The sequence below is a fragment of the Mizuhopecten yessoensis genome, unplaced genomic scaffold (assembly GCF_002113885.1).
Source record: "Mizuhopecten yessoensis strain PY_sf001 unplaced genomic scaffold, ASM211388v2 scaffold8195, whole genome shotgun sequence".
NCBI lineage: Eukaryota > Metazoa > Mollusca > Bivalvia > Pectinida > Pectinidae > Mizuhopecten > Mizuhopecten yessoensis.
In genome coordinates, this window is record NW_018407426.1 from 1,453,450 (window position 1) to 1,467,815 (window position 14,366).

At 36.7% G+C, this 14,366-nt stretch overlaps 2 protein-coding genes across 2 annotated transcripts; one reads left to right on the plus strand and one right to left on the minus strand.

The window, feature by feature from the left end:
- The first annotated feature begins 544 nt into the window (after positions 1 to 544).
- Positions 545 to 2,455, plus strand: LOC110455262 (adhesive plaque matrix protein-like). The gene is made up of 2 exons (XM_021505267.1): positions 545 to 1,087; positions 1,143 to 2,455. The coding sequence occupies exons 1-2, from the start codon at positions 817 to 819 to the stop codon at positions 1,634 to 1,636; spliced, it is 765 nt and encodes a 254-aa protein (XP_021360942.1). The 5' UTR covers positions 545 to 816; the 3' UTR covers positions 1,637 to 2,455.
- LOC110455263 lies at positions 2,452 to 7,865 on the minus strand. The gene is made up of 5 exons (XM_021505268.1): positions 7,752 to 7,865; positions 6,435 to 6,703; positions 5,333 to 5,451; positions 4,931 to 5,047; positions 2,452 to 4,778 (listed from the first exon to the last, which is right to left on the minus strand). The coding sequence occupies exons 2-5, from the start codon at positions 6,691 to 6,693 to the stop codon at positions 4,608 to 4,610; spliced, it is 666 nt and encodes a 221-aa protein (XP_021360943.1). The 5' UTR covers positions 6,694 to 6,703; positions 7,752 to 7,865; the 3' UTR covers positions 2,452 to 4,607.
- Between the last annotated feature and the right edge of the window lie 6,501 nt (positions 7,866 to 14,366).

Genomic DNA, 14,366 nt, shown 5'->3' on the forward strand with positions numbered 1-14,366 from the left:
GACCCTAGATTTTTGTGCCTACCATGATGTTTTTATTTAGTGATAAGCACTGTTAACCCTTTCACTCCTATGTAACTTTAGTAGACTCTACCCTGCATTGATATGGATGAGTCCATTATGGTCTACAGTGGTGAAAGGGTTAAAGTCAGAAATCCTGCTCTATATAAGCATAGTAAAAAATATTATCATGACAAAACAAATTTGCCTACCAACTGACCCTAATTTTGTATAAGCAGAAACAGGAAACAAATTTTTGTTTTGGCCTAAGCCCTGTTTGGTTGTATTACCACATTAGACATCCACCAATGAAAACTGATCAGTAGAAAACACAATAAGCACTAAAACACCAGTTTCTTATATCAATCATTTTTATTGTTGATAACAGTTTAACTAAAGTATGATTTTCTGAGAATAACAATTGTATATTATACGTAATAAAATTTTGTAAAATATCAAAAAACAGGTAAGTAGGAATCACTATATAATTTATTAATAGAAATTATTAAATATTATATAAATATTTGAAATTATTTCATTACCCTTTTTACCAAATACAAAATTTGTGAAATGTGAAAAACAACATGAAAATTGTCCTGATCAATCACGTTTGATAAAGTATATTGCTAAATGATATAAAAAAATATATGAAATGATGAAGACCGTTTCAAAGGAAACTTTAAATGCTTTAAAAAATAATCAATATTACATTTGGGACAGATGTGTAAATGATACTATTATTAGGGGAGTACCATAAAAACTGGTATTAATTCAGACCAAAAATCAGTGCACTTTATAAGCCAACGATCAAACATAAACATGTATTGCAATCAGACAAAGACCCAACCACTTTACAAGCCAAACACACAACCCATATTTTACAAGCCAAATTCAAACCCCACATTGCGAGCCAAAGATCCAACCCACATTTATAAGCCAAACACCCAACCCACATTACAAACCAAAGACAAAACCCACATTTTACAAGCCAACTTCAAACCCATATTACAAGCCAGAGACCCAACCCATATAACAAGCCAAACACCTGACCCTTTTACAAGCCAAAGACCCAACCCATGTTACAAGCCAAATACCCAACCCATGTTACTTACAAGCCAAAAAACCCAACCCATATTACAAGCCAAATACCCTACCCACAATACAAGCCAAATACCCAACCCACATCACAAGCCAAATACCCAACCCATGTTACAAGCCAAAGACCCAACCCATATTACAAGCCAAATACCCAACCCATGTTACAAGCCAAAAGACCCAATCTATATTACAAGCCAAAGACCCTACCCACAATACAAGCCAAATACCCAACCCACATCACAAGCCAAAGACCCAACCCATATTACAAGCCAAATACCCAACCCACATCACAAGCCAAATACCCAACCCAAATTACAAGCCAAAGACCCAACCCATATTACAAGCCAAATACCCAACCCACATCACAAGCCAAAGACCCAACCCGAATTACAAGCCAAAGAATCCACCCATATTACAAGCCAACACCCAACCCACATTAAAAGCCAAACACCTAACCTACATGACAAGCCAAATACCCAAACCCCTTTACAAGCCAAAAATACCTAATACAAATTACAAGCCAAATATCCATCCCACCTAACAAGCCAAAACGCCATCCCATGTAATTTAACAAAGCCCAGTGTCTCTTGCACGGTTCATCCCTCCCTTTCTCACCACTCAGGCGGTCCACAACAGAGGTTCTGTCCCTACTCTTAATTGGTTATCTCCTCATATCATCAGTATTCCTCCCCTTCCATCAAATCCCAAACCTCAAGTTCCACGTCCCTTCTAGATCTACCAGGACTTGGGCATTCTTGAGAACTCAAATCAATAAAGTGTTGTCATCAGACAGGTTACAAACTCAACCTTATCTGACAACGCTACCTCAAAAGATTTACTCTACCACCGGCCCTGACATTTCCAGATAGGCATGGCCCCTTCAGTCCGATCAGATCAAGTTAGTTCAGTCCACATCAAACAATCAGAGATCCCCAAGAGGTTTACGGTTCCAAACATGCGTGTCCCTTCCCTCTCACACTAGCTTGGGAATCACCAGTCTGACATAACTGCTCTTTGCAATACACCAATAAATATAAAATCGCCCGTTACTAATTTTGAATCTCCCAATGATCACAAAACAAAAAACAAAAACAAAAAAAACTACAATTTCAAATCTCCCATTAAATTAAGAAATTTATAAGTTTTCGAATCTCCCTAATAAATATAAACTTAAATAATTTGAAATCTCCCAATTATCTCCATATAACCACAAATAAAATAATTTAGAAATCTCCCAAAAATTTAAAAATTTATGAATTTTGAAATCTCCCTTTAATTACAAACTTTAATAATTTAAAAATCTCCCCAGTAAATATAAACTTAAATAATTTTGAAATCATTCTATAATTACAGACTTTATTAATTTTGAAATCTCCCTTTAATAATAGACTTGAACAATTTTGAAATCTCCCTTTAATTACAAACTTTAACAATTTTGAAATCTCCCCAGTAAATATTAACCTTAATCGATTTTGAAATCTACCTATAATTACAGACTTTAACAATTTTGAAATCTCCCCAGTAAATATAAACTTTATTTATTTTTAATATCTCCCTATAAGTTCAAACTTTTATAATTTTGAAATCTCCCAAGTAAATATAAAGTTTAATCATTTGAAATCTCCCAAATAAAGATCAGCTTTAATAGTAATGAAATTTCCCTGAAATAACAAACTTTATTTATTTTGAAATCTCCCCAAAACTTTCAAACTTTGGAAGTTCCTAAATAATCATAAACTACCTGAACTAATTATAAAATCTCCCAAAATACTTTCTAACTTGAATCTTTTTGAAATTTAAATAATTATAAACCTTTTTGAAATTTAAGTAATTATAAACTATACAAATCTTGAAATCTCCCTAATAATCACAACCTTAATTTTTGAAAATCTCCCAGATAATTACAATCTTTACATTTTTGGAATCTACCAAATAGAAACTTAGAGTGCAAGTGGCATCAAAGTTTCCTTTGAGACTAGTAGGATCATCAGGAAAAAGTTTTGAAGCAGGTGTAAATGACAAGTTGTTATACAATTGTAATGACAATGAAAAGATCCTGAACAATAAGCATTGTTGTTTCCAGACATTAAAACTTCTCATCAGATGTAAAGTGATATAAAAATAAAAAAATAATGTATTATAAAAATGACTTGGTATTTAAAATGTATCAATTAACCAAACACAGCATATTGCACAATAGTGGCATTGCAAAAGCAATATTAAATTACTAAATGTTATTTGCACCTTTTTGTGCCATCCTGCACACAGTAGCACAGATTGATAATGCATGGTACACAGCAGCACAGCTTGGTGCGGCGCTGTACACAGCAGCACAGTTTGGTACGGCGCTGTACACAGCAGCACATTTTGGTGCGGCGCTGTACACAGCAGCAGTTTGGTGCGGTGCTGTACACAGCAGCAGTTTGGTGCGGCGCTGTACACAGCAGTGCAGTTTGGTGCGGCGCTGTACACTGCAGCACAGTTTGGTGCAAGGTGTTCACTGCAGCACAGTTTGGTGCGGCACTGTTCAATGCAGCACAGTTTGGTGCGGCGCTGTACACTGCAGCACAGTTTGGTGCGGCGCTGTACACAGCAGCACAGTTTGGTGTGGAGCTGTACACTGTAACAGTTTGATTCAGCGCTGTTCACAGTAACATATTTTAGTGATACTCTAGCCATGAATGAACTTGTGTTTCTCTGTACACATGAACACAATGGTATACATATTTTGATTTACAATTTTACATATTTTGGCTTTACTTGCTGCACACTACTGTGCGGCCTGTTCCTCATCAAGCTTCTACTTGTTATGTAGTGCACAGCACATATTTCTTAGCTAAAGCAATATAAATTGAGCTATCTGATATAACAGAGATCTATGGAAGTTACAAAGCACTTCGACATGAATCACATAAATAAATACAATAAAACAATGTGACTGTAACATTACAGCCATAAAGACACTCTGTTATCTCAATGCATATAAATATCATCTCGTAGATATTTGGTGAGTGTAATAACTCAAGTGTAAGCATTGATTTTACAAAGGTAAACACCAAAATCATTGATCCAAACTCATGAGACATGTACAGATAAGGCCAATAGGGACAAGTTAACTAAAACAAACACTACCCAGAATGAGGAGGTAATAAATCTGGGTAACTTTCCACAGAAGGAGACTTATGTAAATAAGAATTTTACAGGATTTCTGGATGAACTTTAGCAAACCAGAATTATTTAAATTGTTATGAAATTTCAAAAGGAAGAATTAAATGTTGTTTAGCATCTAGAAAGTAAACTTGTTTCAATACACATTTAGGACAATTTCTTAAATAAAACTTATCTTTTTAACCTGCCTGTATCTAAAATGAACAATTTACATAGGATCAATTTTTACAAAAATATTAAATATGTCTTTCTAAATGTACCAATGCCCTTTTTAAAACATTTCAAATATTGTTCATTAATACAATAAGGTGAGGTCTCCTTTGTGGTCAGTACAGGTTTGTGATTTAGTAGCCGTGCCTTGGAGCACCCCGGCGAGCCTTGCTTGTGCCAGGACGTCCCCCTCCAAGGGATGGTAATTTCTGTCCGCCAGCTCGGGAATCGCACCTTGTTGGGGTTTGCAGCCTGCTCTCATGAGAACGAGGAGACATCTTTGTCTGAGCCCCAATGTGGGGTAGCTGAAAACAAAGTTTACCTCAAATTTAGAATTTTATATTTCAGATATCAAAAAAAATTTAGGATGTCTAAATAACAAATTCCTGAAAAACACATTAACAATAAGACATAATCTGAGCATGTCAAAAGATGTTTAGATGATTAATGAACCTACATCAATGTAGCGGCTCTCCGGCTGTGGCAGGTGATTGTCCATGATTTCGAAAGTGAGAAGTGTTCTTGGCTTCATCTTGATCTTTTGCATATGGCGAGTAGCAATTCCCTGGCTATCCTAGATTTATCAAAGTGAATGAGTATTAGAATTAACACAGATCAAGATGCATGGCTCATTTTTACTTTTCTTACAGTGCTGGATTTAATTAACTCTATAGATTAGATTGTAAGGTCTAGTACTTCCAATCTTGAATTCAGTTTTTATTTCTTCTAGGTATTCTAGAACTAAAAAAAATCATTCAGATGTAGCATGTATAAGCAGCTTTTATAATACTTAAAGTAGTTAATTGGTAACAAAGGCCATTCAGTTATCCAGCCAATACCTGACAGAGCATTTACTTACCTTTACATCAGGAAATAGGTTTGTGGGTTTTCCCATTGCCTTGTCCAAGTAGGAGAGCTCTTCCTTGATTGGCTTGCGCTCTGCATCCCTGACAGTTAGGCCGGGAACATATCCTTTGACTGGATATCAAGATATTAAGATTAAGATACATGTCATTTATCATTTTGGATAAAAACAAGAGGCCCAGAGGGCCTGTATCGCTCACCTGAATATATGTTTTAAATAATTGGTATGAAGTAAAGATATAGCACTCCATAGGTGCTGTAAGTACATATGAAATTTCAGAAAGATCCATCAAGTACTTGAGATATAGCAAGAACAAACTTCAAACAGAGCCCCACCCCTATGCCCTAAGTGGGTCATACCCGCCATTTATACAAAATTGAGTCCCCTTGACCCAAGGATGCTCCAGACTAAATTAGGATACAACCCCTTAATCCCTATGGTAGAATTAAGATTTAAAAGTCTTCCCCTATTGTTCCATATTTGGTCTGAAGCATCCTTGGGTGAAGGGGAACCAATTTTGTATAAACCATGGGTCTGGCCCCCCAGGGGCCTGAAGGGAGGGGCCCAATAGGGGAAACATAGCAAATTATTCTTTAAAATCCTTCCTTATATTACCCCTTTTGGGCCCCGGCCCTCAGCCCCCAGGGGGGCCAGACCCACAATTTATACAAAATTTGTTCCCCTTCCTCCAAGGATGCTTCTGACCAAATTTGGTTAAAATCTGTTCAGTCGTTCATGACAAGTAGCGTTTTATAGGAAAAGTTGACGGACGGACGACGGACGCTGCGGTATGGCATAAGCTCACCATGGTCCTTTGGACCAGGTAAGCTAAAAATCACAGATCTAAGAATATGAAAGAATTATAAATAAACTAAATAATTTGGCATTCATGAATACCTGAAATGCCATGACTGCAGATATCAAAAAATTATCATTTATTAAATCATTATGCCTAATTGCCCATTTATTAATCAAAAGGTTTTCGTTTCTGCAGAACAACCAGAGGCACTATATATATAATTTTGCTACTGTACGTTGAAACTTAATTAGTTCATTCTAGGAAGAGGGTGTAAAAAAAAGTTTCCTCTTTACTCACATTTGCTGTTACCCCTGTTGGTACCCTGTATTTTTGGCAGCATTCCTGCACTCTTGGCCTCTGCTTGAGGGAACTGTTTCTTGGTTTCTTGCTTAGTGGGGAACATAATTCTCCTCCCTGCTTCTGGGGGAGGGTAGGACCTCAGGCTGGTCCTAGGCTCTTGGAGAGGGGGCAGTTGAGATCTACGATTTCCTTCATTAATTTTACCATCAGACACCGACTCATGGTCGGTGCGGTAATATCCACGGTTCATAACCATCTTGATAGATCTAAAACAACCAGAAGAGCACTTTATGCAATTTTGCTACATTGAGACAAATTACGAAAGATTGACCACACATAATCAATACAGTAATATACATTGAAAAATATTTTTATCCCAGTGTCATTCTGCTTTGACAGGTTTCCCTGTGCTTTTAGTGCATATGGAATTAACTTTTAATAGCTGTGGAGAAGAAAAAATTGATGTAAGTATAAGTAAAGAAATCCGATAAATTAATTGTTTTGCATTCTAAACTTTACTAAACAAGACATCCTTTACTAAACAAAAAATATCAACACAAAACAACAGTACATCATTCCCTCCACCAGAATATGTTTGTAAAGCACAACCATATCACCCTTTGAGTTTGACGGAATCAGAGTTAACGTGAGAGCTAGGAAAGCTTACATGTTTGTAATTTACCGGACCACAACACAACACCGCAAAAACTTGATTGGAATTAATAGACGAACATGCATTCCGGAAAGGATGTTATAGTATTATCATCTTGATTGCATGATGTCGTCTTTTGTTATTGTTAGGTTGTCATTGTTTAGACATTTGGTATACACAGATTTTTCATGTGCAAGCCCGGGCTTTTTTTTCTATGGACACTACGCCCCTGACCACAGTAAGACATACGTCTGAAACATGTGTTGCTGCTGCTTAGGCATTCACAAATGAAGTTTGGTAACTTGATTTTAGATGGAGATTATTGCATATTCTAATAAACAGGAAAATGAAATCACTAAATATTATCCGCAAATGACGACATGCTAGTGCACTCAATGTGACATATATTATTTTTTCTTACAACGTGGGGGTAAAAACATATTAAAAATATCCAATTATGTTAACAAATACAGATGTAATTTACACGAAATATTGTTAATCGGGTTATTTTCTAGCAACATCAGCACTTCCGCCCAGCTGTTCTCCAAGATGGCGGGAATGTGAACAATACCTTTATGGTTTCTGTGTTATTCTGTAAATATACAAAGGTTTTTACATCTAATCCTATTATAGAACAATTGAAAACTTGTTTAAATACTCACGTTATCCTTTTTTTCTTTGAATTACGCCTGCTTTTGCGATTTTTTATGTATTTCCTGGGAGCTCAAATTCAGAACTCCCGCCAACAACAACTCGATCCGGTTGCCAATGCTGACGTCAGAGGCAACCAAATAGCCTAAAGAGTTCCGTGCGTATTCTACGTTGTTATGCTTGTGAAAGGGATAATATACTTAAAACATGGCAAATGGTATTATAGGTTTATGATGCGACAAGTGGTACAATGCTTTTTGTTTTGCATCAGATACACATTTTAATGGATTCGCCACATCCGATTTCGTCGGATAAATAACAGCTTATGCAGGAGTAAAAAGGCATTAGTGTCAAAGGTCAGAAGGGGAGATAATTCTAAAGACCCGATTGTCATTATGCAACTTTTGTTACAAGTATTGTTATGATGTACGTCAATTGCGAATCTTTTAATAACAATAATATTATTCAACATTTGATATAGCGCCTTATATAGCTAGAATAAGCCACTATAAAGCGCTCTACAGTACATAGATATACAATTTCCTATATTCAATAGTACACTGATATTACAATTCAAAGATGGTCAAATACTGAAGTGATTTTGATTATCAACCTGATACCAAAGAGAGACTGAGTTAGTCTAGCCTAAAAAAAACTTTGTCCTTATGCCTAAGGTTGATTCTTTGATATTTCTGATAAATTTCTTTCCAATAAATTTGATGTTTGTGCCATATTTTTGGTAAAATGTCTATTATTTCGGGCTATACTTGAAGTATAATTTAATCACTGTTGTTATTGATTGTCAAATTTCTCCACTGAAAAAAAATCGAAGAATGGCACTGATCAGCCTGGTCTACAAATCCACAAGGAAAGCTAAAACAGGATACAACCCGCTAACAAAAACGATGCTAGGGTTTTCAACAGTTGCTGTAATTTAATACAAAAACATTTTTTAAGCAAATATTATTTCTAAATATCGAAGTTTACAAACGTTAGAAAAATATATAGAATGTTAGATGCTCGGCCAACAAAGAAACCGCAATCTAATTAAAAGTATATCTTCTCATTGCTCCTGTTTACTGACGTGAAATAACAGTAAACGGGAGCAATGTGAAGATATGATTTTAATTAGATTGAAGAAAACGTGACTTTTATAGATCAAAAATTATCCACTGACATGCAAATGAAAAGTATCGGAAAAGACTCCACAATTTCTGCTACAGCCGGCTGAAAACATGAACGAAGATTTAATCTCTATGTCATATTACTGAGATATATTTAGATTTTTTTTTTATAAAGAATAAAGAATTTGACATGCAGGGGTAATAAATAAACTAAAATATATACCTGCTGTAGAAATCTTCTAACATGATAATGCACTCACGAATATTGTTAAAAACAATGGGTCCCACAGTCGTGTTAAATTTAATAATTTTCCAGAAATTCCAGGAGTCCCATCAAAATTCTATGAGTATAGGACTCTGGACTTGTATGAAGCGATAACGTCCCACCCACTGCCACACACATTCCGCTTTCCCCTTACATTCCATAGTACATATTTCCGGTTTAGGTCCACATATACCCGTTTTTACGTGTATCTTTCACATATATTTGTCCCCTCCTTTTGTTGAATTTTAAGGACAAGTTTGCCTAATACTAAAGTTTATCACATTTATTATTTGAAAGCAAAGAGGTTGCAGTGGAATGTCATTAGATTGCTGTAACATATGATATGCACGAACAGAAAGACAAAAAAATAATGATTTGAAAAACAAACCTCTGTGTTTTGTTTAAGAAATCACTCTCCGATAATCAGTACACTCTCATGACTTGGATCTATTTTGGGGGAAATGCATTCAATGTACAGAGAAAATATACATTATATTTACAATTGATAGCTGTACATAAGTCCTATTTATATATATAAATATATATATGGGGCAAAGAAGAAATTCCAACAGTGTGGACAAGTTTAGGTTGTCAAATTTTCGGAGCGATCCGCTCCTTTTTCAAGACACAGTGAAACAGAACAGTTACATGTACATATACATCATATTACAAGAAGATAGAACTGATATACTATAATTGAAAATATAGCTATTATATAAAACCAATAGTCCCCTCGGCTAAAGGCAGCCGAAGGTAGCAACTAAGCTGAGAGCATCGCGGACAAGGAACGCTGATGTAGAGGACCTATTCTCTAATAGGAGAATGCAGTCGTCACTTTCAACTTGTGAAACACGATATTGTAAAAGTGTACTGTAAGTGATGTAGCCATCTTTAAATGTGTTGGCCATACATTTTGAATATTAAAACGAGCAGTTTCCTTGGCAGTGACGTAATCGACATCACCAAGTAAACACTGACATGTAAAAGCATGAAAACTTGACGCAAATATCATCAAAATGCACCAAGACGGTTTAAAGTTTTCAAAAAGTAAGTGTCCGCCGAGGAGGACCCCACCCACCCACAGACCCACACTTTTTTTTATTGGGTAGAGAGCACATGCACCCTCATGCAAAAAACTATTTCCCCTTGACTCGTCACGTGCTGCACGCGACTCGTCCATGTTACCTAGACCTAGCACGTATTTGGACTTCCTTGTAACATGCAGCTAGAGTTTCAGCTTGCCTTATTCGCCTGGAAATCTGATAGCTCAAATGAGCAGGTAAATTTACCTATCAGTCAAAATGTGTTCATGCAGGCATGTTAAAAAAGAACAGGAAGAGGCTGAAAAAGAGGCAAAAGGGTCCAAGTTTGGCAACTTCGTCAGAGTATAGGAGAACAGTCGAAAGGAACGGAGGAAGGGATAGGCATTCTGGCAATAGCAGGGGACTTGTTTATGAGTAAGGTGTTTATAATCACCAACCAAGGACCTGGCATAGTGCTGTGGTCACCCTCTAACACACAGGCCGTCATAGTTGAGCTAGCAGTGCCTTGGTAAGAAAGTATGGTGGAAGCATATAAGAGAAAGAAGACAACATTCCACGAAATGTTTGACGACTGATAGCAATAGGGATGACGAGATTGGCGCTGCCTGTTGAAGTAGGTTGTAGGAACTTGCAGGACAATCCGTGCGAAGGGCTATGAGCATTCTCAGTTCCAGGGGTGACGTTCACTTGTAAACGATCCCTACCACTGGAATATGTCTTGACAAATCGAATGCACACGGTAAGCTATTTGATTAGTTTCTGGTTTTAAAAATTGACCGATCGCCTGGCTGATATGTCACCCTTTGAAAATTATAAGAGGATTGACACCCGACTTTAAAGCCAGTAAATTTTACCGTTACGCTGCCGTGGGATTATTCTGATGCTCGTATCATCCACAAAGGCATCTTCGCTAGCCAAGTGTTCACTTCGTATACACCCCACTTACCCTTGGCTCGGTACACACAGCTATATCCGCCAAGAGTAAGTGGAGTGTATACGAAGCGAATACTTGGCTAACGAAGATGCCGGAAAGGGTGCATGCAAAGTCTTTGATTTCGTCACGACATAACGCAAAAGAGCGAAACCCCAGAACTTTCGAGGATTGGCCGTGGGAGTAATATGCGTATTGGTAGAAGTACATACAGAACATGTATACAGCAACTGTTTGGTATATTATGCCACAAGGCGGAGGCACCTCAATAGAATCACAATGGCTGTGGAAGAGGCGAACAGAACAGTGGCCATCACAGAAACTGTAGTAAAGTCACTCCGTGTCGGGAAGTGTAAACAGGATTGGTGAGAGGCTGTGGTGTTAACGCCATCCTCTTGATTCTAGGGATTACCTCACATACGTCCTCTGCACCCCTGGGATATATCACATCGAAAATATAGGTACGAGGCTGGCTATTTGATTGGTTTCCGCTACAAAAACTGACCAATCTCTGGGCTGATACTTGTCCTTTGAATAATACAGAGAAGCGACATCCGACTGTAAAACTGGTCAATTTTACCGTTATGCTGCAACGCGATTCTTTTGTTATACATCAAAGATCAGACTAGTTCTCGTGTAACATCAGCACGAGATGGTACATACCGAGCCACCAATTTTGTTATGACACATTCCACGGGTGTAGAGAACTGAAGTGTGGCGCACGTCTATTGACCAATTTTGTTATGACACATTCCACGGGTGTAGAGAACTGAAGTGTGGCGCACGTCTATTGACCAATTTTGTTATGACACATTCCACGGGTGTAGAGAACTGAAGTGTGGCGCACGTCTATTGACCAATTTTGTTATGACACATTCCACGGGTGTAGAGAACTGAAGTGTGGCGCACGTCTATTGACCAATTTTGTTATGACACATTCCACGGGTGTAGAGAACTGAAGTGTGGCGCACGTCTATTGACCAATTTTGTTATGACACATTCCACGGGTGTAGAGAACTGAAGTGTGGCGCACGTCTATTGACCAATTTTGTTATGACACATTCCACGGGTGTAGAGAACTGAAGTGTGGCGCACGTCTATTGACCAATTTTGTTATGACACATTCCACGGGTGTAGAGAACTGAAGTGTGGCGCACGTCTATTGACCAATTTTGCTATCCAAAAATAGTGTCGTTACATCGTCGACTTGGCAGGATATCTTGTGTAATATACGGAACTCTAACGCGCCATGCCATTTTTATCTAAACTTATAATCAATACTCATGATTAAGGTTCAAAGCCCGTTTACTGTGACATTGTATATGACGAACGTCCAGGCTTCGTGTGAAGCCAGAGGGTCTAAATGACATGTTTCTGATAGCTAGAACTGTTATCAGTAAGCAAAGCATATTTCATCAAAATTATAACATAATTAGAAGACTTTGAATTTAATGAGATCGCCATCTCTTATTAAGGAATGCTAATGTTAGCTATGTTCGCTGGTAAAGGTGGTTATCTTATTTATTTATGATTACTTATAAGATAATTCATTGCTATATAAGAACCTTTGTTCATTCTGAACAGGGCATCCTACAGTAAATAAAACAGAGTTAATTGAAAATCAAATTGTATACAGTAATCTTGAAAGTCGTCGAAATGCTTGTTTTGTTTACGGTGACACTTCAAATGCATATGGCAATCCGAATTGTGTGATACCGGCTGTCAGTTGAACCCATTCCAGGTAAACAAATTTAACAAATAAAGTTTATTGGTTTTGTAAAAAAAAAAAAAATCAAAAAATCTTGAAAACCAGATTTCTAGACTTAAACAATCGTCATCAAAAGGTTATAAATCACAATGCTACCGTTATACAAAATAACTAACGCTGGTGTAGTGCATGTCGTCTGAGGTTCTGACCTTGAACTAACGGCGGTTTTATATACAAAATAAACGACAGACTTTCGGGTATTTCCCAGCTTACGATACTCTCGGCTTTCTGCAATTGAAGTGAAAAGTACCGCCAATAAAGATCAAGAAAATATCAAACACTAAAGCACTTTCAAATATTGATTTAGTTCTTTTTAATGTTAAAATGTTAAATTTCATAAATCCGAAACATATAGGCATTTTCTCGGCGCGAGATGTGAATGTACACATCATATCAGAAATGTGTGAAAAGTATAATCAATCAAATAGGAAACTTGATTACAGCAGATCAAATACCATAACCCTAAAACTCTGTCCAAAACGGTGATCTCGATGAAGATATTTTTAACGCTAATTTGATAAACTTACCAGAAAGTATATATGCATACTTCATTGAAAACGCTAATCATTTACCCTTTACATACATTGCGTGTTTAGAAAACCCTCACAAATATTTGCCTTTAAGCTTTGAAAAAAAAACTTTTTTTGAAGTGAAAGTCACTCCTTTCAGGAAATATTTAAAATATAAATACGTGTAAACAGTCTACATCAGCATCTGCCGGTTTCATAATTTGGTCACATTTCTAAAAAATATCCTTCAATCTCATGTCTCTTACTATCCTTTCTCTGCATACTATGATACATTATCTTGTTTGGTCTCAAATTTTAGTCTGACCTTGTCAGGTCGGGTTTCTTTGGTCTGATCCCAAAGCTAGTCTACATCAGCATCTGCCGGTTTCAAAATTAGGTCTCATTTCTCAATAATATCCTTCAATATCATGTCTCTTCCCATCCTTTCTATGCACAATATAAAATATAAACTGGTTTGGTCTCAAATTTGGACTGGCCTGGTCAGGTCAGTTATCTTTGGTCTGTCTCTCAAATTGTCTTGTCTTTTTGGTCTGGTCTCAACAATTAAAAAGTGAACACATTTTGGTCTCTGATCCTTGGGCCAGACCAGACCAGACCAACCATTGAGACAAAACTAATGGGACCAGAACAGACCTGACCAAAATTTGGAACCGAACCAAATAGACCAGGCAAGAAAAACCAAACCAGACAAGACCATTTTTATCGTTTGCCTTCTTTCTCCTTTTCCACCTGCAACTTCCTTTCTTCTCACTAAAAATGACCAATTATTTAATATTATTGACAATTTGCATGTGTTAAATTATCTCTGACGTATCGATACAACTCGGCACAAATATGCGTATGCTTTAAATTTTAATTTAAAGAATTAAATGTAAACAAACATTGTTGAAAATTACTTTTATTGCAAGTGCAAAACCTGCAAATATTGATATATATACTTATTACAAAAACAAAACAATTATAAA